We start from the raw sequence: 22,961 nt of genomic DNA, 5'->3' as shown, positions 1-22,961 counted from the left end.
GGGCCTGTACACCCCTCTTGCAGCTCCCTAGGGCTGTGCGCCCCCTCTCACTGCCCGGTTGGGGCTGTGCACCTGTGGCTCTTCTCCCCACTTGCCCATTGTGTCCTGATAGTTCACTCTTGCGAGCTGGTCACCCTACCTCCCACCCCCATCCCGATTTTTCACCTTTGCTGTCTGGTCACCCGCCTGGTATCTTTAATATTAATAAATGCAATAATAATACTTCCCAAAGGGGAAACGTTCCAGACACTCTGTGAAGTCCACTCAGGACTTTGTTGCTGGTTTTACGTGATAGGTGTTCAGATCCCATGCGGATGGGCAGCAGTATAAAATGTAAGATCAATAGAGTAATAATATATTCACCTAATGTTTATATGTTCAAAACATGGTAAAAAACAAACACGAATTGACCTTCACAACACCCCTGAGAAATATACTGTTTTCCCATCTCACAGCTGAGACAGATCAGGCACAAAGAAAGTTGAGCAATTTGCTCAAGACCTCACAGCAAGACAGGGGCAAAGACAAGATCTCATAGTTATGGGCTGTCAGACTGTCCATTAGATGAGTGGTTTTCAAACTTTTTTTGGAGACCCAGCTGAAGAAAATTGTTGATGCTCGCAACCCAATGGAGCTGGGGATGAGGGATTTGGGGTGTGGGAGGGGCTCAGGGCTGGGATGTGGGGGTGAGGGATGTGGAGTGGGGCTGGGAATGAGGGATTCAGAGTGTGAGAGGGGGCTCAGGGCTGGGGCAGAGGGTTGGGGTGCGGAAAAGCGTCAGGGCTCTGGGCTGGCGGTGCAGTCTCTGGGGTAGGTCCAGGGATGAGAGGTTGGGATGCAGGAAGGGGCTCCGGGTTTGGGGGGTATGAGGGCTGGGACAATGGATTGGGGCACAGGCTTACCTTGGACGGCTCCCGGTCAGCGGCACAGCGGGGGTCCTAAGGTGGGCTTCCTGCCTGTCTTGGCACTGCAGACTGTGCTGCACCCTGGAAGTGGCCAGCAGCAGGTCCAGCTCCTAGGAAGAGGCACACAACCGGCTCCATGTGGCTGTTGCCCCCAGGCAACACCCCCCAGCTCCCATTTTCCAGGAGCCGGTGCTCTGGGAAAGGGCAGAGTGTAGAGCCCCATGGCCCTGCTGCCTAGGAGCCGGACCTGCTGCTGGCCACTTCTGGGGTGCAGCGCGGTGTCGGAACAGGTAGGGACTAGCCTGTCTTAGCCGGGCAGCACCCCCGATGGGACTTTTAATGGCCCAATTTGTGGTGCTGACCAGAGCTGCCACAACCTAGTGGCTGGCATGCTGTGACCCAGTACTGGATCACGATCCACAGTTTGAAAACCACTGCGCTAAAGCAGCCTAGCTTCATGGTGGGGTCACGGCAGTGTACACTGGCTGAGGATCTGAATGACTGTATTATATCAGACTACATCTATAGACTGTTCCAGTTCTTACATCATTAATAGCCATTTTAAAGAACGGTATTTGCTACTCAGTGGCCCAGCATTCACACTACCAGTCTTAGGACACTGGTATCTTTAATATTAATAAATAAAATAATAATACTTCCCAAAGGGGAAACCTTCCAGACACTCTGTGAAGTCCATTCGGGACTTTGTTGCTGGTTTTACGTGATAGGTGTTCAGATCTCATGCAGATGGGCAGCAGTATAAAATGTAAGATCAATAGAATAATAATATATTCACCTAATGTTTTATCTTCAAAATATGGTAAAAAAAAAAAACAAACAAACCAAGCAGTGACCTTCACAATCCCCTTGAGAAATATACTGTTTACCATCTCACAGCTGAGACAGATCAGGCACAAACAAGGTTGAGCAATTTGCTCAAGACCGCACAGCAAGACAGGGGCAAAGACAAGATCTCATAGTTATGGGCTGTCAGACTGTCCATTAGATGAGTGGTTTTCAAACTTCTGGCAACCCAATTGAAGAAAATTGTTGATGCCCATGACCCAGTGGAGCTGAGAATGAGGGATTTGGGGTGTGGGAGGCACTCAAGGCTGGGGTGTGGGGGTGAGGTCTGTGGGGTGAGGCTTGGAATTAGGGGTTCAGGGTGTGGGAAGGGGCTCTGGGCTGGGATGGGGTTGGGGTGCAGGAGGGGGTTAGGCCTCTGGGCTGGGGGTGCAGGCTCTGGGCTGATACTGGAGATGAGGGGTTTGGGGTGCAGGAAGGGACTCCGGGTTAGGGGGTGCTCAGGGCTGGGGCAGGAGCTTACCTTGGGTGGCTCCCTGACAGCGGCGCCGCGGGGGTGCTAAGGCAGGCTTCCTGCCTGTCCTGGCACCGCAGACTGTGCTGCGCCCCGGAAGCAGCCAGCAGCAGGTCCAGCTCCTAGGCGGAGGAGCGGAAGCAGCTCCACATGGCTCTTTCCCACAGGTACCGCCCCCCCAGCTCCCATTGGCCAGGAACCAGCCAAGGGGAGTCTGGAGCTGGTGCTCGGGGCAGGGGCAGCATGTGGAACCCCATGGCTCCTCTGTCTAGGAGCTGGACCTGCTGCTGGCCGCTTCGAGGGCACAGTGCAGTGCTGGAGCAGATAGGGGACAAGCCTGCCTTAGCCGGGAAGCACCCCTGATGGGACTTTAACAGCCCAGTCGGTGGTGCTGACTGGAGCAAGGCAACCCAGTGCCTGACATGCCGTGACCCAGTACTGGGTTGCAACCCACGGTTTGAAAACCACTGCATTATACTGTCCTGCACCTCTCAAACACATCTTAATACTGGAATATGTATCCACCCCTACTTAAAGCATGTTGAATATATTGCTGCATATGGCTTAACAGATGCTAAGTTATTCCAAACACAGGGAGTGGTAGCAGAGAAAGCAGCAGAGTGCTGGAGAAGGATTGCAGGGACCTCTGTGTGAGCTAGAGAAGAGCCACATACTGACCCCTTTGGTGTGTTGAACTGCCATAGATGTAAATGCAAGTACCATGTGTTGCCTATCCTAGGGCCAGTGACAGGGGGTCAGTGTTTGGGTCAATACTACTGAGTCAAACCACCATTTAACCCCGCCAGCTTCACTCACGCGAAAGGCCTTATTACACTGAGGCCCCTCTCCATGACGCCCGCTGCAAAACAGGGGCCTCCAACGGGGTATAAATGTCACAGCAGTTTAAAAGTGCCTTTGTATAGCTGAGAATCAGGCCCAATGACTCCAAAAGTAGTGTGAGCGGGTGTTACAATTGCACTCCCAGAAATCCTGACCTGGAGGAAGTTATGCAGGTTGTCAGTTTGACGGGAAAAGGCTTCTGACCATGTTCAATGACAGTGAAATTAGGCCCATCTCCAATGGCAAGACTTTGCAATACACATGAAATATACGTATGAAGAAATCCAGGACATAAGTCACGGCTGCAGCACACTCCCCATTTCCACACCAGAGTTGTGTCATAGGAGAAGTGTAAAATACATCTGAAAATACAGTGCTGTAAATATATGGAGTCTAACAGCACAGAATATCAGAGTTGGAAGAGACCTCAGGAGGTCATCTAGTCTAACTGCTGCTCAAAGCAGGATCAATCCCCAGACAGATTTTTACCCCAGTTCCCTAAATGGCCCCCTCAAGGATTGAGCTCACAACCCTGGGTCTAGATCCCTGTGGCACCTTATAGACTAACAGACATTTTGAAGCATGAGCTCTCGTGGGTGAATACCCACTTCATCAGATGCATGTAGTGGAAATTTCCAGGAGCAGGTATATATATACAAGCAAGAAGCAAGCTAGAGATAACAAGGTCAGTTCAATCAGGGAGGATGAGGCCCTGTTCTAGCAGTTGAAGTGTGAAAACCAAGAGAGGAGAAACTGGTTCTGTAGTTGGCAAGCCATTCACAGTCTTTGTTTAATCCTGAGCGGATGGTGTCAAATTTGCAGATGAACTGAAGCTCAGCAATTTCACTTTGAAGTCTGGTCCTGAAGTTTTTTTGCTGCAAGATGGCCACCTTAAGGTCTGCTATAGTGTGGCCAGGGAGGTTGAAGTGTTCTCCTACAGGTTTTTGTATATTGCCATTCCTAATATCTGTTTTGTGTCCATTTATCCTTTTCCGTAGCGACTGTCCAGTTTGGCCGATGTACATAGCAGAGGGGCATTGCTGGCATATGATGGCATATATTACATTGGTGGAGGAGCAGGTGAATGAACCGGTGGTGGTGTGGCTGATCTGGTTAGGTCCTGTGGTGGTGTCGCTGGTGTAGATATGTGGGCAGAGTTAGCATTGAGGTTTGTTGCATGGATTGGTTCCTGAGCAAGAGTTACTATGGTGCGGTGTGCAGTTACTGGTGAGAATATGTTTCAGGTTGGCAGGTTGTCTGTGGGCAAGGACTAGCCTGCCACCCGAGGCCTGTGAAAGTGTGGGATCATTGTCCAGGATGGGTTGTAGATCCCTGATGATGCGTTGGAGAGGTTTTAGCTGGGGACTGTATGTGATGGCCAGTGGAGTCCTGTTGGTTTCTTTCTTGGGTTTGTCTTGCAGTAGGAGGCTCCTGGGTACACGTATGCTTCTGTTGATCTGTTTTCTTATTTCCTCGTGCAGATATTGTAGTTTTGAGAATGCTTGGTGGAGATTTTGTAGGTGTTGGTCTCTGTCTGAGGGGTTAGAGCAGATGCGGTTGTACCTCAGTGCTTGGCTGTAGACAATGGATCGTGTGATGTGCCCAGGATGGAAGCTGGAGGCACAAAGGTAGGCATAGCGGTCGGTAGGTTTTCGGTATAGGGTGGTGTTAATGTGACCATCACTTATTTGCACCATGGTGTCTAGGAAGTGGACCTCCCGTATAGATTTGTCCAGGCTGAGGTTGATGGTGGGTGGAAGCTGATGAAATCGTGGTGGAATTTTTCCAGAGTCTCCTTCCCATGGGTCCAGATGATGAAGATGTCATCAATGTAGCGTAGGTAGAGAAGGGGCGTGAGGGGACGATAGCTGAGGAAGCGTTGTTCCAGGTTGGCCATAAAAATATTGGCACATTGTGGGGCCATGCGGCTGCCCATAGCAGTGCCACTGATCTGGAGATATATATTGTCATCAAATTTGAAATAGTTGTGTGTGAGGATAAAGGCAGAGAGCTCAGCAGCCAGTTGTGCTGTGGCATCATCAGGGATACTGTTCCTGACAGCTTGTATTCCATCTGTGTATTCCAATACCAAATTCTACAGGCCACTTCCCTCAGATCCCACTGAGGAATACACAAACAAACTGCACCATCTACTCAGGACACCCCCTACACTAACACCGGAACAAATCAACATACCCTCAGAGCCCTGACCAGGATTATTCTATCTACTACCCAAGATCCACAAACCCGGAAATCCTGGACGCCCCATCATCTCGGGCATTGGCACTCTCACTGAAGGACTGTCCGGATATGTGGACTCTCTGCTCAGACCCTATGCCACCAGTACTCCCAGCTATCTCCGTGACACCACTGATTTCCTGAGGAAACTACAATGCATTGGTGACCTTCCAGAAAACACCATCCTAGCCACCATGGATGTAGAGGCTCTCTACACAAACATCCCACACACAGATGGAATAAGCTGTCAGAACAGTATCCCTGATGATGCCACAGCACAACTGGCTGCTGAGTTCTGTGCCTTTATCCTCACACACAACTATTTCAAATTTGATGACAATATATATCTCCAGATCAGTGGCACTGCTATGGGCAGCCGCATGGCCCCACAATGTGCCAATATTTTTATGGCCGACCTGGAACAACGCTTCCTCATCTATCGTCCACTCACACCCCTTCTCTACCTACGCTACATTGATGACATCTTCATCATCTGGACCCATGGGAAGGAGACTCTGGAAAAATTCCACCACGATTTCATCAGCTTCCACCCCACCATTAACCTCAGCCTGGACCAATCTACACAGGAGGTCCACTTCCTAGACACCACGGTGCAAATAAGTGATGGTCACATTAACACCACCATATACCAAAAACCTACCAACCACTATGCCTACCTTCATGCCTCCAGCTTCTATCCCGGGCACATCACACGATCCATTGTCTACAGCCAAGCACTGAGGTACAACCGCATCTGCTCTAACTCCTCAGACAGAGACCAACACCTACAAAATCTCCACCAAGCATTCTCAAAACTACAATACCCGCACGAGGAAATAAGGAAACAGATCAACAGAGCCAGTCGTGTACCCAGAAGCCTCCTACTGCAAGACAAACCCAAGAAAGAAACCAACAGGACTCCACTGGCCATCACATACAGTCCCCAGCTAAAACCTCTCCAACGCATCATCAGGGATCTACAACCCATCCTGGACAATGATCCCACACTTTCACAGGCCTTGGGTGGCAGGCCAGTCCTCGCCCACAGACAACCTGCCAACCTGAAACATATTCTCACCAGTAACTGCACACCGCACCATAGTAACTCTTGCTCAGGAACCGATCCATGCAACAAACCTCAATGCTAACTCTGCCCACATATCTACACCAGCGACACCATCACAGGACCTAACCAGATCAGCCACACCACCACTGGTTCATTCACCTGCACCTCCACCAATGTAATATACGCCATCATATGCCAGCAATGCCCCTCTGCTATGTACATCGGCCAAACTGGACAGTCGCTACGGAAAAGGATAAATGGACACAAAACAGATATTAGGAATGGCAATATACAAAAACCTGTAGGAGAACACTTCAACCTTCCTGGCCACACTATAGCAGACCTTAAGGTGGCCATCCTGCAGCAAAAAAACTTCAGGACCAGACTTCAAAGAGAAATTGCTGAGCTTCAGTTCATCTGCAAATTTGACACCATCCGCTCAGGATTAAACAAAGACTGTGAATGGCTTGCCAACTACAGAACCAGTTTCTCCTCCCTTGGTTTTCACAGCTCAACTGCTAGAACAGGGCCTCATCCTCCCTGATTGAACTGACCTTGTTATCTCTAGCTTGCTTCTTGCTTGTATATATATACCTGCCCCTGGAAATTTCCACTGCATGCATCTGACGAAGTGGGTATTCACCCACGAGAGCTCATGCTCCAAAACGTCTGTAAGTCTATAAGGTGCCACAGGATTCTTTGCTGCTTTTACAGGTCCAGACTAACATGACTACCCCTCTGATACTTAACCTTGGGTCTAGCAGGCCAATGCTCAAACCACTAAGCTATCCCTCTCCTCGGTCCAGTCAATCTAAAATGCAAGTTTATATTAACAGCAGCTTGGGGCTGTTGAAACTGCATTAGTTTCCTTACCTAGCTAGTACAATGTCCTTTTTGCACATAGTAGTCAGTCTGTACATATGGTGATTATTATAGAAGTTTTAGATGGCCAAGCAAAACCCAACACATAACACAATGGCATTTCTCCGTCTGTCCATTTTAGGGTTGCCAGTTTTGGCTGGACGTATTCCTGGAGTTTTCATCACATGATATAATCTTTAATTAAAAATTAACCTTTAATTCCTGGAGACTCCAGGGCAATCCTGGGGGGTTGGCAACTCCAGTCTATCTGGATGTAACACGATAATGGAATGTTGGGGTAGACATGAGACTCACTGGCCTGCTCCTCCCCTCATGGCTGGGCATGGCAGGCTCTCCCCCTGCTGCTACCTGCTCCGGTCTTGCAGGGGTCAACTTGGCCTGCTAACTCAGCCCTACAGCCAAGGCACCTTCAGATCCCACAAATAGTTCAGTCATCTTGTGTTAGGTCTTCAGCTCCTGACTCTGGTCCCGATGATCCTGGCAAGCCTTCCCTCAGGGACTCCAGTCGTCCTTACATCTTATATCAAGGGGGGTTCACCCCACTTTGCTCAGTGGCCAGTAAGGGAACTCAGGCCCTCTCTCTACTCTGGGTTCCAGTCAGGGACACTGTAGTAATCAGCCAAGGGTGGCTCCCTCAGACCCCTTGCTGCTTCCCCAGACTTCTTCCTGCTTTCTCCAGCCCCCTTTCTGGCCCCATAGGGTATGTCTACACTGCAACTGACAACCTGTGGCGCTGGCCCGAGCTGACTTGGGCTTGTGGGGCTCAGGCTATGGGGCTGTCTAATTGCTGTGTAGGCATTCGGGCTCGGGCTGAAGCCTGGGCTCTAAGGCCCTGTGAGAAGGGAGGGTCCCAGACTCTGTTGAAGTGAAGCACCCACAGGGACACACGTCTTGAAGAACCTCAGTTACTGAACAGGGTGTTACCTTGTCTTTTGCTTAGCCTGTCGGAGTGAGGTGATTCCCTAAGCAAAAAGGTTGTCTTAAGCTCTATGCATATGAACCTTTGAGGTAAAGAAAATTCAGAGTTTACAAAACAAGTAAAAGCAGTTAAGTTTATGCATTAGGCCTAATTCAGATAGGTCCATTTATTCCACAGGGAGGAAAAAGGGTAAAGAGAAGATGCGGGGGATGCACAGAGCCCCTGGCATGGTGTGTGTATGGAGGTAATGGGGAATACACAGAGCCCTTGGTACCATGTGTGAGAGGGATTGGGGGCCAGAGAGCCTCTGGCCTGGAGTGGGAGGAAAATACAGGGCACACACAACCCCTGGTATGAAGTGTGGGGTGCAGGGAATCCCTGAAATAGAGGGGATGGGAGGGTGGTACACAGGAAGCTTGTGGCAAGAATGGATGTGTGTGCAATGCACTAAGCCTAAAGAGAATGAAGTTACTGGGGAAATAATGAAGCGCCATGTAAAACTGGGTGTACTGCAGCATCCCCGACACCCCTAGCTCCCACGCCTATGCCTGGGAATGGATTTTTTTCTCCCTGGTGATGCACTGGAGATGACCATTGGCTAAGAGGTGGCCTCTTTGAAGTAAACAGCTTCTACCAACCAGCAGCATAATCCAGTGGATAGGGCACAGAAAGGGACTCAGGTCATCTGGGCTCTTCTACTGGCTCTGCCATTGACAAGCTGGGGGTTTTTGATCAAGTCATTTCACGGCTCTGTGCCTCTGCTCTGCCGTCTGCAGCCACTGATATGAAACAGTGTGATTTAATTATTAACCACTCTTCGTTATTAACCAATCAGGATGTGTTTACTCTGTTATTAACCAATCATAGCTGATAAAATAATAATACTTGGTCAGCCATGGTGCTGTGAGAATAACATTGTGCTGTTTATATATATATATATATATATATAAAAACAACTAAAATATAAAACTAAATATTTCCCCTGGGACACTGTTTAAACATGAATATCTAGCACTGTAAAGTAAATGAAACTGTGAATTCACACTACTGTGGTTCTTTTGGATAATGTTGATCACCAGTTTGGCTCCTGAACCACTGAGGTCTGACTATTACTGCCTTAAACACTCTGTTTCTTGCCCCCTTGTATCTATTTCCGCATATTTTGCGTATAACCCATTAGAGCCCTCTGCTGGAAATCGCTGTAACGGAACAGCATCGTATAGCTTAGTCTCAAAATGCAAAGTCTCGTTTTTTCTCTCTCTTTGTGGATATAGATTTTGTGACTTGCACTTTCTTTATGTTTGTTTGTTTGTTTATTTTTAATGGCCAGGCACCAAGGGGTGGCCTAGCCCCGGTAGTTGGGAAATACAATCCCAGCTTGCGCATCCCCAACCTCATGGCAGACATGTTCCTCCACAGGAAATAAAATCTCTGACTGGATTTCTTGACATCAAGGGAAAAGAAGGCTGATGTTGTGCTCACTGATTGAGTTGCTGAGGATGGAGGGCCAACGCAGGATACCGGTATTGGAGAATAATCAAATAGGATTTGAGTTTCATAACTCACACTAGTAGGCACTCTAGAGGCAGGAGGCATGTTATTCTGCACCTTTTGATTCCGCAGATCTGGCTGTAGATCGGCTCACCGTATTTCTACTTTTGGCAAATAAGTGTCACAAGTACCTGTGGTTTTTTACATAAGTCTCTGCATTATTGGCCTTTCAGGTACTTAATTCTGGCTCTCTATCCAGAAAGAAGTTTCCTTTCCTACTCTTTCATTATGGGTAGAACATAGAGTAGCAGAGCAACTGTGATTGGTGTTAATACCCCGATGTAAGAAAGCACTAAACCACTGTTTAACTTTTGACTTCGGTGGGACTTACTTAAAGTTAACTAGATAAGCGTTTTGCTGGATTGGGATATCTATGAGGAATAAATCTCTGAAATTTCATTGGCTGAGGACTTTTTGGACACTATCCTGGTATGCATGCCCAAGGAATAATAAATTTGTCCTACATTTCTCATATCCTCTTGCAAGCTAAAAAGGCATCTAGAGCTGTGTCCTTTTTGTGGAATACACATGAGTAAAATGAGCAGTAGTGCTGGAACAATTTTTGTAATGGGGGGTGCTGAAGGTGGAAGTCATGTATTTTTGGGCTGTTATTACTACTTCAAACCAGAGGGTATGGCAGCACCCCTGGTTCCAGCACATATGATAATGAGAGGCTTGTCATGTTACAGTTTTTCTGCTGAAGCCTTATCCAGATTAGCTGACTTGTTGCAGCCAGAGCCTGATATTTGTTTCAGTGCACCAAGAGGTCAACCACATCACACAAGAATGTTGCAACCCTTGCAACAGAATGGAAAAGTGTGTACCATAAAAATAAAGTGAACAACTTTTTCACTTATATCAGTAAGCTGTGTCAGGCTTAGATTACTTATTGTCTGAAGAACAGCTGTTCTCTCTTATATCCCAGCCCATGTGCAATGCAATTATGTAGCCATGCAAACAATCCCATAGTTGTAGATTTTCAAAAAACATGCTGCGTAACTTTGTTCCAGAATCTAAGCTTTTATTTTTAAAAAAGTCTCTAACTCATTTGGTTATGAAAATAACCCTCAAAGTGTGTCTGAATCCTCAGTCAATCACAAAATAGCTCTCAAGGAGGTGTGAACACTCCTGTTCACTTCAATGGGGGTGTTAACACTGAGGCCTAATGATGACAATCTAAATGTCTTCTTTAATTACATCAGTCCTATCATTTCAGCAGAAACGCCAAGCCAGTGGCCTTCCATTCTTGCTAGTACTATCAAAGATTGCTGGGGTGGGGAATTCTAGCTCTCCTGCCCATAAATGTGAAATTTCCACTTCCTCCGTCCCAATTTCAGTTCCTCTGCTCCCAATTCCAAAAGCCTAAACTGCCACCTGGATACCAATTAGCAAAGCTGCAACCTCCACCTTCCTGGGTCCCAAAAGCTCCAGATATCAAAACCTCCAGCTTTTTCCCAGCAACTTCTGTGGTGTGGTTAATGCACTTTCAATGCCAAAATATGCAATACATTCAACATTTGGAGACAATATAAAAATAATTGAATTTCATATGAAAAAATATGACACAGAGCTTCATGGATTGGATTGGGCATGCAGTGAGAAGGGGAAGGTTTAGGATAACAGTGCTGCATGGATCAGGTCCTTCTGGCACAATTTAAGTCTAATGTGCTTCTTAGGATATGAGTTTTTTAAATAATATCTGGCATATATAAAATAACTACATATACAATCCATCCCTCAACTGGATGGAGTCATAACTGCTCAACTGTGTGTCATAGATCCTACACTACTAACAGTTGCTGTCCTTTCTCTACAATGATAGAAGTGTGGACTTTTAGAGCAAAAAGACCTGGATTCTCTGTCTCTTCCCAAGAAGTTCTGAGTGACCAGAGTGGCTGCATAGTGACAGCGACAAAGTTCCTAGGTGACTACAGATTTGTTGAAGTAATTTTAAGCAGGTTTATGCAGTGGACTAAAATCTTCCCCTTTTGCTAAAAGCCTTGGGTCATACTAATTATGTTTGAGCACAGGTGTTTTCTCCTGTATTTTATCTAATGCACCACTTTTGGAGGATGGCAGTATTCTGGCAAAGCAACAATTTGGGATGGAAGTTACGGCTTGCTTTTCAAACCCAGAATAATCCCTAATCTAATCTATGGTGATATCCATTTGCCCACCAGAGGGCAAATCAAGCCCTTAGTTTAAAGCTATTCACTTCAAAATAAATCAATCCTAGAGTATATTGAGCAAATACCAGAGAAAGTTCTCACCTTCTTGGGGAAGAGGTGGAAAGGGATGAGATGATGAGACTTTGGTTATGCTACATGATTTTTTCCATAATGTTCTCAATTACATTTGGATTTTTAAATTTAGAGTGGATCACAGAAAGCTGTTTCCTAATGGGGAGTTTTAAGGACAATCTGTTAGTGAACTGTGCATTGTCAAGGCGCGTAACAGGGCAGCTACCTCCTGAGCGCCCCTCATGGCCAGGAATGGCTCTGCAACTCTCTGCCTCTCTTTCCGCTCTTCAGGGCCCCTTAAGAATTTCACACAGTCTTTCTAGTGGCTGCCTGGGACTAGTTTAATAAGAAAAACACTTCAAGCAATCCCAAAATAAAGTCCATCATCACATGATTATCTAACAAAGATTTTATAGAAAATTCACTTTTTTTTTAAAACTTGTCAGGTAATCATGTAGCAGGGTTTACATTTCCCCATATGCGACATAAGAACCCAGGTAATGACACCTGTGGCACATTCAAAATGGATATATATCTTATTCCAGCCGCTGTGAAGTAGTCTCTCCTATATGATTGTTGTTTGTATGCGTGTGATGTTGGTTTTCTATCCATAATTCTCACAATGTTGTGGTTATCTTTGACGGAGATAGCCGGGGATTGGACTGAATTCAAACCAGAAACGTGGATGGCATCAGAAAAGGAATCTGGTGACTTTGATGCCCTTTTGAAAAAGAAGGAAATCATACCAAATCTCTATTGATTCCAGATGCAATTGAAATTGATTTTAGCAAAATATTTTTTATTGCTAAAAAAATCGTAGCCAAGTTTACTTCCCTTGAAAAACAGGCAGAGCAATTCTGAGTATTGCATACAAAGTCACACACACACACACACACACACACACACACACACACACACACACACACACACACACACACACACACACACACACACACAAGTGAAGCGTTGTCCTAGTGACCCTTTTTTGGCCAAGTCTCTGATGCAGGCCAGACAACCAGACACTCATCTTCAGTTTTCAGCTCCAGTTAGCCCATGAATAAGTGCTCAGAACACCATGGATGCAACTTGCCAAATTATGAGCATGTTTTATCATTTTAACAAAGATATAATATTTTATAGAATGATTGTAACAACCACTAATACTAACTTTCAGAAATAAAAGGGGGGTGGGGGAAGTATAAAAACCATCTTCCCCCTGGTTGACATGTTAAAGTGTGACAGCACACCACACGAAAATGACAGAGACATGTCATGATAAAAATAGAATTACTCTTCTTTTTTTTGGCATGCAGTTTTATGGCTAGTGATAAAGATAACGTGTATAAAATCAAGAGTTCAGCATTTAAAATACTGAAGACATTCTAAATAGTGCAATTGTTTAACAATCATCAGTGACATTACTTCTTGCTATTAACAGGATTGTATCAATATACGCAAACTCTTTTTTTGCATTCTGGGGCACTCCAACATATACTTTTGCTTCATTCTTTTTTCTGTGATTATCACAGCCTTCTTGCACGAATAAATGTGACACTGCCCAGCTTTTCAACGAGAGACTCACAGATGGCGTTGCTCTAAAGGCCAATTCAATAAGAGCCAAATCCTTGACCCTTTGAAATCAAGGAAAGTGTTTTCTGTTGACTGTGCTGAGCCCAGGATTCAGCTCCAAATGCCTCCACAGAAAAGAGTGCAGCATGATCATGCCATAAAACTCACAGGTCTCCTGGTAGTGTGACGGTATATTTACTCCGGTAGCTTCCTTTCTCAAACTAACAGTCTGTATATGGGATGCGTCAGTGTGGACAGAGAATGAAAGAGTAAAACAAACGATGAACAGCCTGGCCCTTGGAGATACATCATGGCTGAGAATTCCGCAAGGGGTTATAGGTGTTATCTCTGCTTTTCCTATTTGTGCGGCCTGCCAGATGAGCTGTAATGCAAACATTACAACAAATCACAACATATACAATACAGAGAGAGCATAGAATCATAGGACTGGAAGGGACCTCGAGAGGTCATCTAGTCCAGTCCCACTCCCCTGCACTCATGGCAGGACTAAGTATTATCTAGACCAGGGGTTGGCAACCTTCCAGAAGTTCTGCGCCGAGTCTTCATTTATTCGTTCTAATTTAAGGTTTCCTGGGCCAGTAATACATTTTAACATTTTTAGAAGATTTCTTTCTAGAAGTCTATAATATGGAACTAAACTATTGTTGTATGTAAAGTAAATAAGGTTTTTAAAATGTTTAAGAAGCTTCATTTAAAATTAAATTAAAATGCAGAGTCCCCTGGATCGGTGACCAGGACCCAGACAGCGTGAGTGCCCCTGAAAATCAGCTCGTGTGCCACCTTCAGTACACGTGCCATAGGTTGTCTACCCCTGATCTAGAGTCCAGACGATCCCTGCCAGGTGTTTGTCTAACCCTGCTCTTAAAAACCTCCAATGATGGAGATTCCACAACCTCCCTAGGCAATTTATTCCAGTGCTTAACTACCCTGACAGTTAGGAAGTTTTTCCTAAAGTCCAAACTAAACTTGCTGCAGTTTGAGCCCATTGCTTGTTCTATCCTCAGAGGTTAAGAACAACATTTTTTCTCCCTCCTCCTTGTAACAACCTTTTATGTACTTGAAAACTGTTATGTTCCTTCTCAGTCTTCTCTTCTCCAGACTAAACAAGCCCTATTCTTTCAATCTTCCCTCATAGGTCAGGTTTTCTAGACCTTTAATTATTTTTGTTGCTCTTCTCTGGATTTTCTCCAATTTATTCACATCCTTCCTGAAATGTGGCACCCAGAACTGGACACAATACTCCAGCTGAGGCCTAATCAGCACAGAGTAGAGCGGAAGAATTACTTCTCGTGTCTTGCTTACAACACTCCTGCTAATACATCCCAGAATTATGTTCATTTTTTTTTTTGCAACAGTGTTACACTGCTGATTCATATCTAGCTTGGGGTTCAATATGACCCCCAGATCCCTTTCTGCAGTACTTTAATACCGCCAAAATGCCATGGCTAGCAAACAGATTTTGATTATGTGGAGGAAATATTGTCTTCTGGTTCCTACTGACTGCTTGGCAGAACTTGCGTACATTTTTGTTTGTGCGAATGAGAAGTTGTCAGAAACAATTCTAAATACAGCTTGCACAACCAGATGTATTAATTAGCTCTCATGCCTGTTATTCACACCCACACACAAGTAAAGCCTTGTCCTAGTGACCCTTTTTTGGCCAAGTCTCTGAGGCAGTCCAGACAATAAACAGCAGAGGAATGCGAGGCTCTCCCTTTGTGGTGCATCAGCTCCTATTAATTTAGGAGAGACCAGCGCCCAAGCCTTCAGACTAGGTCTCTCCCATGGCACAGCAGAACACTAACCAGAAGGGCACTGGCTTACCCATGTACATTGCTAACATGCTGCATATCGCTGGGATAATTTTAAGATTTATGGATGTGCCCTGTTTCTGCTGTATTCAAAGACTTCTGCTAATCCCCAGCTTTCTAGATTCCTGGCATTGTATTGCTCAAATGGGCCTTCAGACAATGAGCACTGAAGATCACAGAAGCATTTACACTGGAAGGAATATGGGGATTATTTCTCTTCAGAAGATCTGTGACAACCTGCCCTTTGGCAGAATAATTCCAGTAACAAGATCATTTTGACAGCTACCTGCGTAAAATCCTGTTAATGATCATCTTCACCCATTTGGCCTGGGGATCTAAACAGATTTGCTGGCTCGTCTTCAGTTTCGCACTGGAAGGGATTGAACAATTTCTTTAAAATAATCTTAACACATTTAGAGAGTCTAGAAAAAATAGCAGCCTCTAGGCTAACTTCTGCTCTCACTCATACTCTTCCCAGGGTTGATGCAAGGATGTTTCGTGCCCTACGTGAAACTTACACCTTGCGCCCCCCCCGCACCCCTGCCCTGAGCCCTCCCCGCCCTTGGCAGCTCCCCCTCTCCACCCTGAGGTGCCCCCCTTGCGGCAGCTCCCCCCCTCCGCCCTGAGGCACCCCCCCGCCCCAGCTCACCCCTGCTCTGTGCACGAGGACCCTGAGCACGCCCCCCGCCGAGCACGCTCCCCCCCTTACTTGCTGCAGACGGCCCTCCCCGCGCTCCCCTGCCCCAGCTCCCTCCGCCTAAATGCTGGCGGCGACCGGGGCGGCCGATGATCTGGCCGCCAAGGTCACTGCTGAAGAAAATGGCGCCCCCCCAAATCTTAGCACTCTAGGTGATCACCAAGGTCACGTAAATGGTTGCACTGGCCCTGACTCTTCCACCTGTCAGTGATGTGACCGGAGTGGCACAGCCGGAGCTGAGTGCCAAATCTGGCCCTAGTAGTTAATTGTCAATAGGCTCCTTTTGGAAATGTACACTTTGTTCAGGTGAAACTTGGACTGAATGACACATAGAGACTGATTCTGATCTCATTGGCTCCGATTATTCACCAGTGTAACTCCATCAACTTTAGTGCTGTTACTCCTGCTTTGCACTGGGGTGAGAGCACAAGGAGGCCCTTATACTTCAATATATAAAAAAATCCCTCACGGGAATGGATGCTCATTATGTGCTAACAAATGGTGCCAATATTGGTGCACGCCTGACTTAGAAAATCTGGCCCTAAGTCTGTACAATTTTTAAAAAAATCATTTTGCATTCCAGCTCTGTAAATTATATATAATCAATGTCTACTTAGCTATGGCCTTTCCTTTGGTGTTTCCATTCAGACCTCCCTAAGGGTCAGATACTTCCCAAAATAAATTCAGGCAGTTCCCACTGACTACAAGGAGAGCTCTGCTAGAGCTCAAGGGGTAACCTGTGACTCTTGACGTTTTGCTTGATCACTGCTATGAAGGAAGTGATTTTGAAATCTTAAGTATCTCTTGCTGGGTAGGGCACAGGGGACTATCCCTTGTATGGCTACACTTGAAATTTCAAAGTGCTGCCGCGGCAGCGCTTTGAAGTGTGAGTGTGGTCGGAGCGCCAGCGCTGGGAGAGCTGCACGTAAACCACATCCCTTACGGGTGTAGCTTGCAGCGCTGGGAGCCGCGCTCCCAGTGCTGCAGCACTGATTACATTGAAGCTTTACAGTGCTGTATCGTGCAGCGCTCAGGGGGGTGCTTTTTCAACCCCTGAGCGCGAAAGTTGCAGCGCTGTAAAGTGCCAGTGTAGCCAGGAACAAGTCAGGCACTTACAGCTGAAGCAAGCCTGCGAGCAATCAAGGATACCCTGTGGCTGGGCAACTTAACAAGGAAAAGGAAGCGAGCTTGGACTAGACGCTGTGCAGGCTGTTATGGGCTGTGGTTTCTCTCAGGGACTAGCCTGGCCGAGGCCACAGACCTTTGTTTTGCTGATTCACTTTGGGAGCCCTGAACCAGGGCTCTGAGGTAAGGACCTTATGATCTTCTGTTCACACTGCTCCTTCTCTGAGGCTGACTTAAAGGGAAGATGTGTGTTTTGTTAGCTTGTTTTAGCTTCCCTCTGGGTTGGATTCTTTCCGCTCTGTAACATATGGCTACCCTGTAATTAGAATAGCCCTGTGTTAAAATCACTGGCGAACTGCTTGGGTTTGGTTTCATGCATCAGAAGGAAACCTCAGGCTACATGTGTCTACATGTACCTTGCCAGTGCGGGTGTCAATGCTTTGGGTAGCACTATCTGTGGCCCACACATATGTGGATTTTGATGTGCTGGGGCCGGTGACCAGCTGTGAGGTCTGGATCAACAGTTTCCCTCACCACCTCAATCAGTGAGGGTTCTGTTGAAAGGATGTGGTAGCCAGTAGCTACGTCAGCCTGTCAGCTGAGAGCATCTGTGCTAGAGAAGGCTTGTCCGTGGTAGGGATGTAGGCTGAGGAGTCCTGGCAATGCTAGCGAGCAGGGAAGGTTCTGGCAGGGTGACTCCATAGGAGCTGTGCTATCAAGGAGCTGGAGGGAGACTCAGAACCGCAACGAAGGGACTGGGCCTCTGTGCTGATCCTGGCCTGTGGAGGATTCAACCAGGGCTACCAAATCTGGAGGGTGATCAATCGAAGGCTTGCCAGAGCAAATGGTTGCCATACAGGACTTCTAACTATGCAGAGGGAACAGCGGTGCAAGTACGGTGGTATGGTCTGGTATGCTGCACCAGTAAGATATTTATAGCTGATACAGCATACTAGAAAGACACAGGAGGAGCCCGCCCCCCACCCTCACCCCAGCCCTTCCATGCATCTGCATCTCCTGAGTCCTCCTGCCTGGGGTCTGTACAGCAGAAGTCTTTGGTGCAGTGGGAGGAGGACAGAGCTCCCTCCATCTTCCACAAGGTAATGTGGGATGGATGTGGATCATGGGGAGGAGACAGGGAGAGCATGGAGACCCCAGGCTAGGGGCAGGAAGGTGTCACATGGGGAGGTTCCCCCCCACCCCCACTTTGTGTCCCTCCCATGAGTGCAGCATACCAGCGAGAAATTATTTCTGCTTGCACCTCTGAGAGGGAAATGCCACATGGCAGGTGCCCTGCTCAGCTATATAGGAGCAGGGCTCTGCTCTTGTGGGATTTAGGAGCTCTGCATGTCAGGTGCCTACTCCTCCTCCACAACAGTGTATTTGTCCTGCAGGTGCCCCACTACTCCAGTCTGTGGTGGAGCTTCTAAAATGATGGATGAGCAAACCAAATAGCTCAGAAATGGTATGGGAACGGTCTTCTGGGGATAAATTCGAGGGTTTCCATTCCCCAATGCTGTCAATCTTGCAGCTTTCACGAGCACTCCATTTGGATGGCTACTGGGTTGTGAAATCCTGTGGTTTCAACTTACATGACTTCCACGGTGCTGCACTGTGGGCCTTTGGGGATGATTTCCACATGAACCAAGAGCTTCGGTGACACCAAGCCCGAGACAGTCTGGAGACACTGACACCGCAACTCTCCACCCAGAAGTGACTCTGTGAGGGAAGGAAAGTGAGGGGCATCACTGAGTGAGGAACTTAACTAAGTTAATGCTCCAAAAAAGTGTGTTGAAGGGAGAAAAACCTGCTGCAGGGTTTAAGCCACTCCCACTAATGGGGATTAGGACAAGACCTTCTTAGGATGCACATTCTACTACATCTGCCAACTGTAGGGTTTATGCATCTGACACTGTCAGAGACAGGATACGATCTATCTTAGGTACTTATTTGGCCCTATCTGTGATGGCTTTTTCCACACAACACCCCGTGAAGTAGAGCAGTCCCATTATCCCCATTGTACAGATGGGACCTGAGGCACAGAAAAACTAGCCTGAAGTGTAGGCCTGAGACCTCATCAAACCCTCCCACCCCCCACATTAAACCAACCTTGGGTGAAACTCAGGGAGCTAGTTCACCACTAAAATTGAAAAAAGAAATGTTCTGCTGCTGATAAAGCACCCCCTCCTCAGGAATGTCCCTAAGGAGAGTTATAACCACCAAGGTTGTAAAGACGCTGGGAAACAGGGAAGATACAGCAAGACTCAACAAATGGTAAGATAAGCTCTGATGATCATCTGCACAAATAGAGAAGGTCACAACTAAGTTACAATTTGGACATGAAAGATAAAATGCAAAGAACTTGGGAAGGAAGGAGGACACATAGGTGACAGTGCGTAATTGGTTACAATTTTTATTATTTAGGAGTGTGGGAACATGGGATAGGTTTAGTAAATTTGAAGGAGGGAGCTAGTTTTATCTATATAATGTAAATGAAAAACCAATGCTCTTTGGGAATCATTTTCAGACTGCAGTTCAACATCCAATTGCTGGAACTCTGGCCTCTCTGCATCACTGGGAACCCCTAGATGGATGAACCCTGACTGGCCATTGGGTGAAATTTGTCTATATATTGGGAGTGGTGAGCATAAGCGATTTGCTTGATCTATGTATTCTGTGTGTATTGCTAATAAATAGATGTTTAGAGCACAAGTGTAAGGCTCTTTCACTGGGAGAAGGTTCTGGAGACCCCTGAGGGAAAAGGGCAGGTACCTAAATTGACCAGGATTCTTCCTGAGCCCCATGGGTAAGGATAGGTGCCTTAGGCACTGAGCCCTCAGAAGGGAAAGGGGGGAGGTGCTTAAATTGATTGGGTCACAGCTTGAGTCCTCAGTAGGGTATAGGCAGGATGTCCTATATTGGCCATGTCACACATGGAGCCTCCGGTAGGGTGTAGGCAGGGCATCCTAAATTGGCCATGTCACACCTTGAGCCTCTGGTAGGGTGCCTGAAATTAAGCCGGTAACAGACATTACACCAGAAGTCTCTGGCCTAGCAGGGACTTGACCCCAGGTCTTTCAGTTCCAAGACCAGAACTGGGTTCAACAAAGCACAGGTCTGAGCCACAGCTGTTTCTAGGTTGTGCCTATGAACAAAGATATGCTACTTCTGCCACCTTTAACCACCCTTCATTTGAACAAATGAAATGTCTTTGACACAAAGGGAAGGGAAGGCTGAGAGGGATTGATGCTGCACAGTGCAGCGACAGAGGCTTGGGAGTACAAGCTATAAGCAAAAGGATCAGCGTGACCGACAGCCCGTAGGAACAAGCATGCTGTTACACAGCTGCCCAGTTACTCGTGGCTGGCAATTGGAGGGCAGCCCAAGTGAGGCGTGTGTAGGGAAGTGCAGCATGTCTGCAGGCGGAGGTTTCAAGGGGCTGGAGACTGACTTCTCTGCTGTAGTTAAACCTCATCCTCGTGCTCCTGGCAGTGCTGGCACACAGCAGCCTTCCATGCCCTGCTCTCCCTCCTCCCCTCACAAGCACAGGGCCATAATCCAGAGGCTTGTATAGAAGGAGAGTTAAATAAGGACACTCAGACTTATATTTGTATGAATCAGCTCATGTTCTCTGATACAAGACACAAAGCTCATAATCATCCGTGTAGGATCCCAGTCAGTAAGGGCCATGCGGTACCCGCTCTTAGCAGAGCCTGCACGTCCAGACTACCCGCTGTATCGGCAGGTAACGATTCATTTATCGGGGATTGATATATCGCATCTCATCTAGATGCAATATATTGATCCCCAGACGTGCTCCCCGTCGACTCCGAAACTCCACCAGAGCGAGAGGCGCTAGTGGAGTCAACGGGGGAGCCGCGGACGTTGATCCCACGCTGTGAGGATGGGAGGTAAGTCCAATAAGATATTTCGACTTCAACTACGGTATTCCCGTAGCTGAAGTGGCGTATCTTACATCAACACCCCCTCCACTGTAGACGTGGCCAAGAGTGGGATGGAGGAACCAGGAAGTCCCATAAGATTTCCCGTGTCGTGTGGCATGACCAATAGCTGCTCCTCTCAGGAGAGAGGAGCTGGGTGAGTGGGACACCGATGAGGCAAGGAAAGGAAACTCTTACCATACCGTGTACTAGTTCCTCCATGGTGCTGCCCAGCCCCCTGTTCCCCTTCAGATCCCTTGGGAACAATACTGCCATAGGCTCCTCTGTCCACCCCTGGCCAATAGCTCCCTGTTTGCAGCGTTGCTGTAGCTGTGTTGGTCCCATGATATTAGAGAGACAAGGCAGTGAGGTTCTTACTGGACCAACTTCCGCTAATGAAAGAGACAAGCTTTCAAGCTGCACCGAGCTCTTCTTCTACCTCCCTGACTGAGGGCAGCACAGGAGCGAGGCCAAAACGGTTGCTGCTAGAAGCCTAGTTAGTTTTTGGTGCGAACACCCACTTGACTAGCCAGCAGCACACAGCAGCTGCTCCAGTGCTTTACATTTGACCCATCCCCATGGAATTCCCACATCAGCTAAGGGTCTTCCTGAGCCTTAACAGAAGAGATGGGGACCACTCTGCATTAGTTCTGCTCCTCTCTCTTCCCCCACCGGTGAGGCTTTCCTGTCCTCTTTGATTTGCTCACCACTACACGTCACAAAGGAACGGAATGTAGGACCCTAAACACTGGAGTGAATCAGCTGAAATAACTGTCTGGAAACAGACTTGCAAACCAGTTCCCCCCTTTAATAACCAGCCAACAGCTGAGTTTGAGGTTCTGTCTCTCTCCTGGAGTGGCTGATATCAAAGATTGGGGATTGGTCCTGTCTTGAGCAGGGGGTTGGACTAGATGACCTTCTGAGGTCCCTTCCAACTCTGATATTCTATGAAAGACACCTCAAGCAGGGGAAAGACCTGAAGCATCAGAAATGCAGCACACTGTTCCTGTATTCAGGGTCCGATTTGGATCTCACTTTCATCTGTGTAAATCAGGCATCATCTCACCAAAATCAGTGGTGTTACATCAGTTTAAAACTGGTCTGAGATTAGAAGTGAAGCCATGGCTGGAATTGTCTTAAACTCTGCATGCATTCTGTGTGATTTGTTATCTTAAACAGCGTGTGGTGAGTTTAAAACTGTTCAGTAATTCCATACACCTTTACATTAAAACCCTATTTTTTTTCCTGCAAATACTGCAAAAGGCTTTAACAAGGGAAAAGACTACAAGTACTTTGACTGGCTTACCATGACAGATGCCTGTGAGAGTAAGCAGCAGGAGGGAGAACGTGATCTTGTTGTCCATGGCTGCTTTGCTGGTTTGTCTCTTGGCTTGTTGGTGGTGAACAGCTACTTAAAATCAACTCGGTGGCAACTGCAGACCCATGTGGGAGCACTGACGCTTTTATCCTGTGTGGCATGTGAAGGAGGATCTTAGCTGAGATTACAGAGTTTTTACAGACTAACAACCCACAAATAAATTGGATTTATTCTGCTTGTTTTAATTCCTTTCTGGCACTAAGAAAACAGTAACATGAGATGATGAAAGAGATTGAGCTTTGTGCTGCCTTGTTCACCAGCTGCTGAATTTCAGAGGCCAGATCTCAGCTCACTCCTGGTTCACTGATGTAATAAAGGAGTAACCACAGTCAAATCTGGGGCATTGCGCAGGCTGATGGATAACTGGGGTATGTGGAGAGAGGAGCAGAACTAACACAGAGTGGTCCCCATCTCTTCTGTTAAGGCTCCGGAAGACCCTTGGCTGACATGGGAATTCCAT

At 47.0% G+C, this 22,961-nt stretch overlaps 1 protein-coding gene across 1 annotated transcript; it reads right to left on the bottom strand.

Moving 5' to 3' along the window:
• Positions 1–12,906: 12,906 nt before the first annotated feature.
• LOC115652786 (alveolar macrophage chemotactic factor-like) lies at positions 12,907–22,589 on the bottom strand. Its single transcript, XM_030565231.1, has 4 exons — positions 22,430–22,589; positions 18,775–18,901; positions 15,647–15,730; positions 12,907–13,910 (listed from the first exon to the last, which is right to left on the bottom strand). The coding sequence occupies exons 1-4, from the start codon at positions 22,485–22,487 to the stop codon at positions 13,886–13,888; spliced, it is 294 nt and encodes a 97-aa protein (XP_030421091.1). The 5' UTR covers positions 22,488–22,589; the 3' UTR covers positions 12,907–13,885.
• Positions 22,590–22,961: the final 372 nt, after the last annotated feature.

This window comes from Gopherus evgoodei, chromosome 5 (assembly GCF_007399415.2).
Source record: "Gopherus evgoodei ecotype Sinaloan lineage chromosome 5, rGopEvg1_v1.p, whole genome shotgun sequence".
In the NCBI taxonomy this organism is placed as follows: Eukaryota; Metazoa; Chordata; order Testudines; family Testudinidae; genus Gopherus; species Gopherus evgoodei.
Note: the sequence above shows the minus strand (reverse complement) of the source record. Positions and strands in the feature narration are given on the sequence as shown.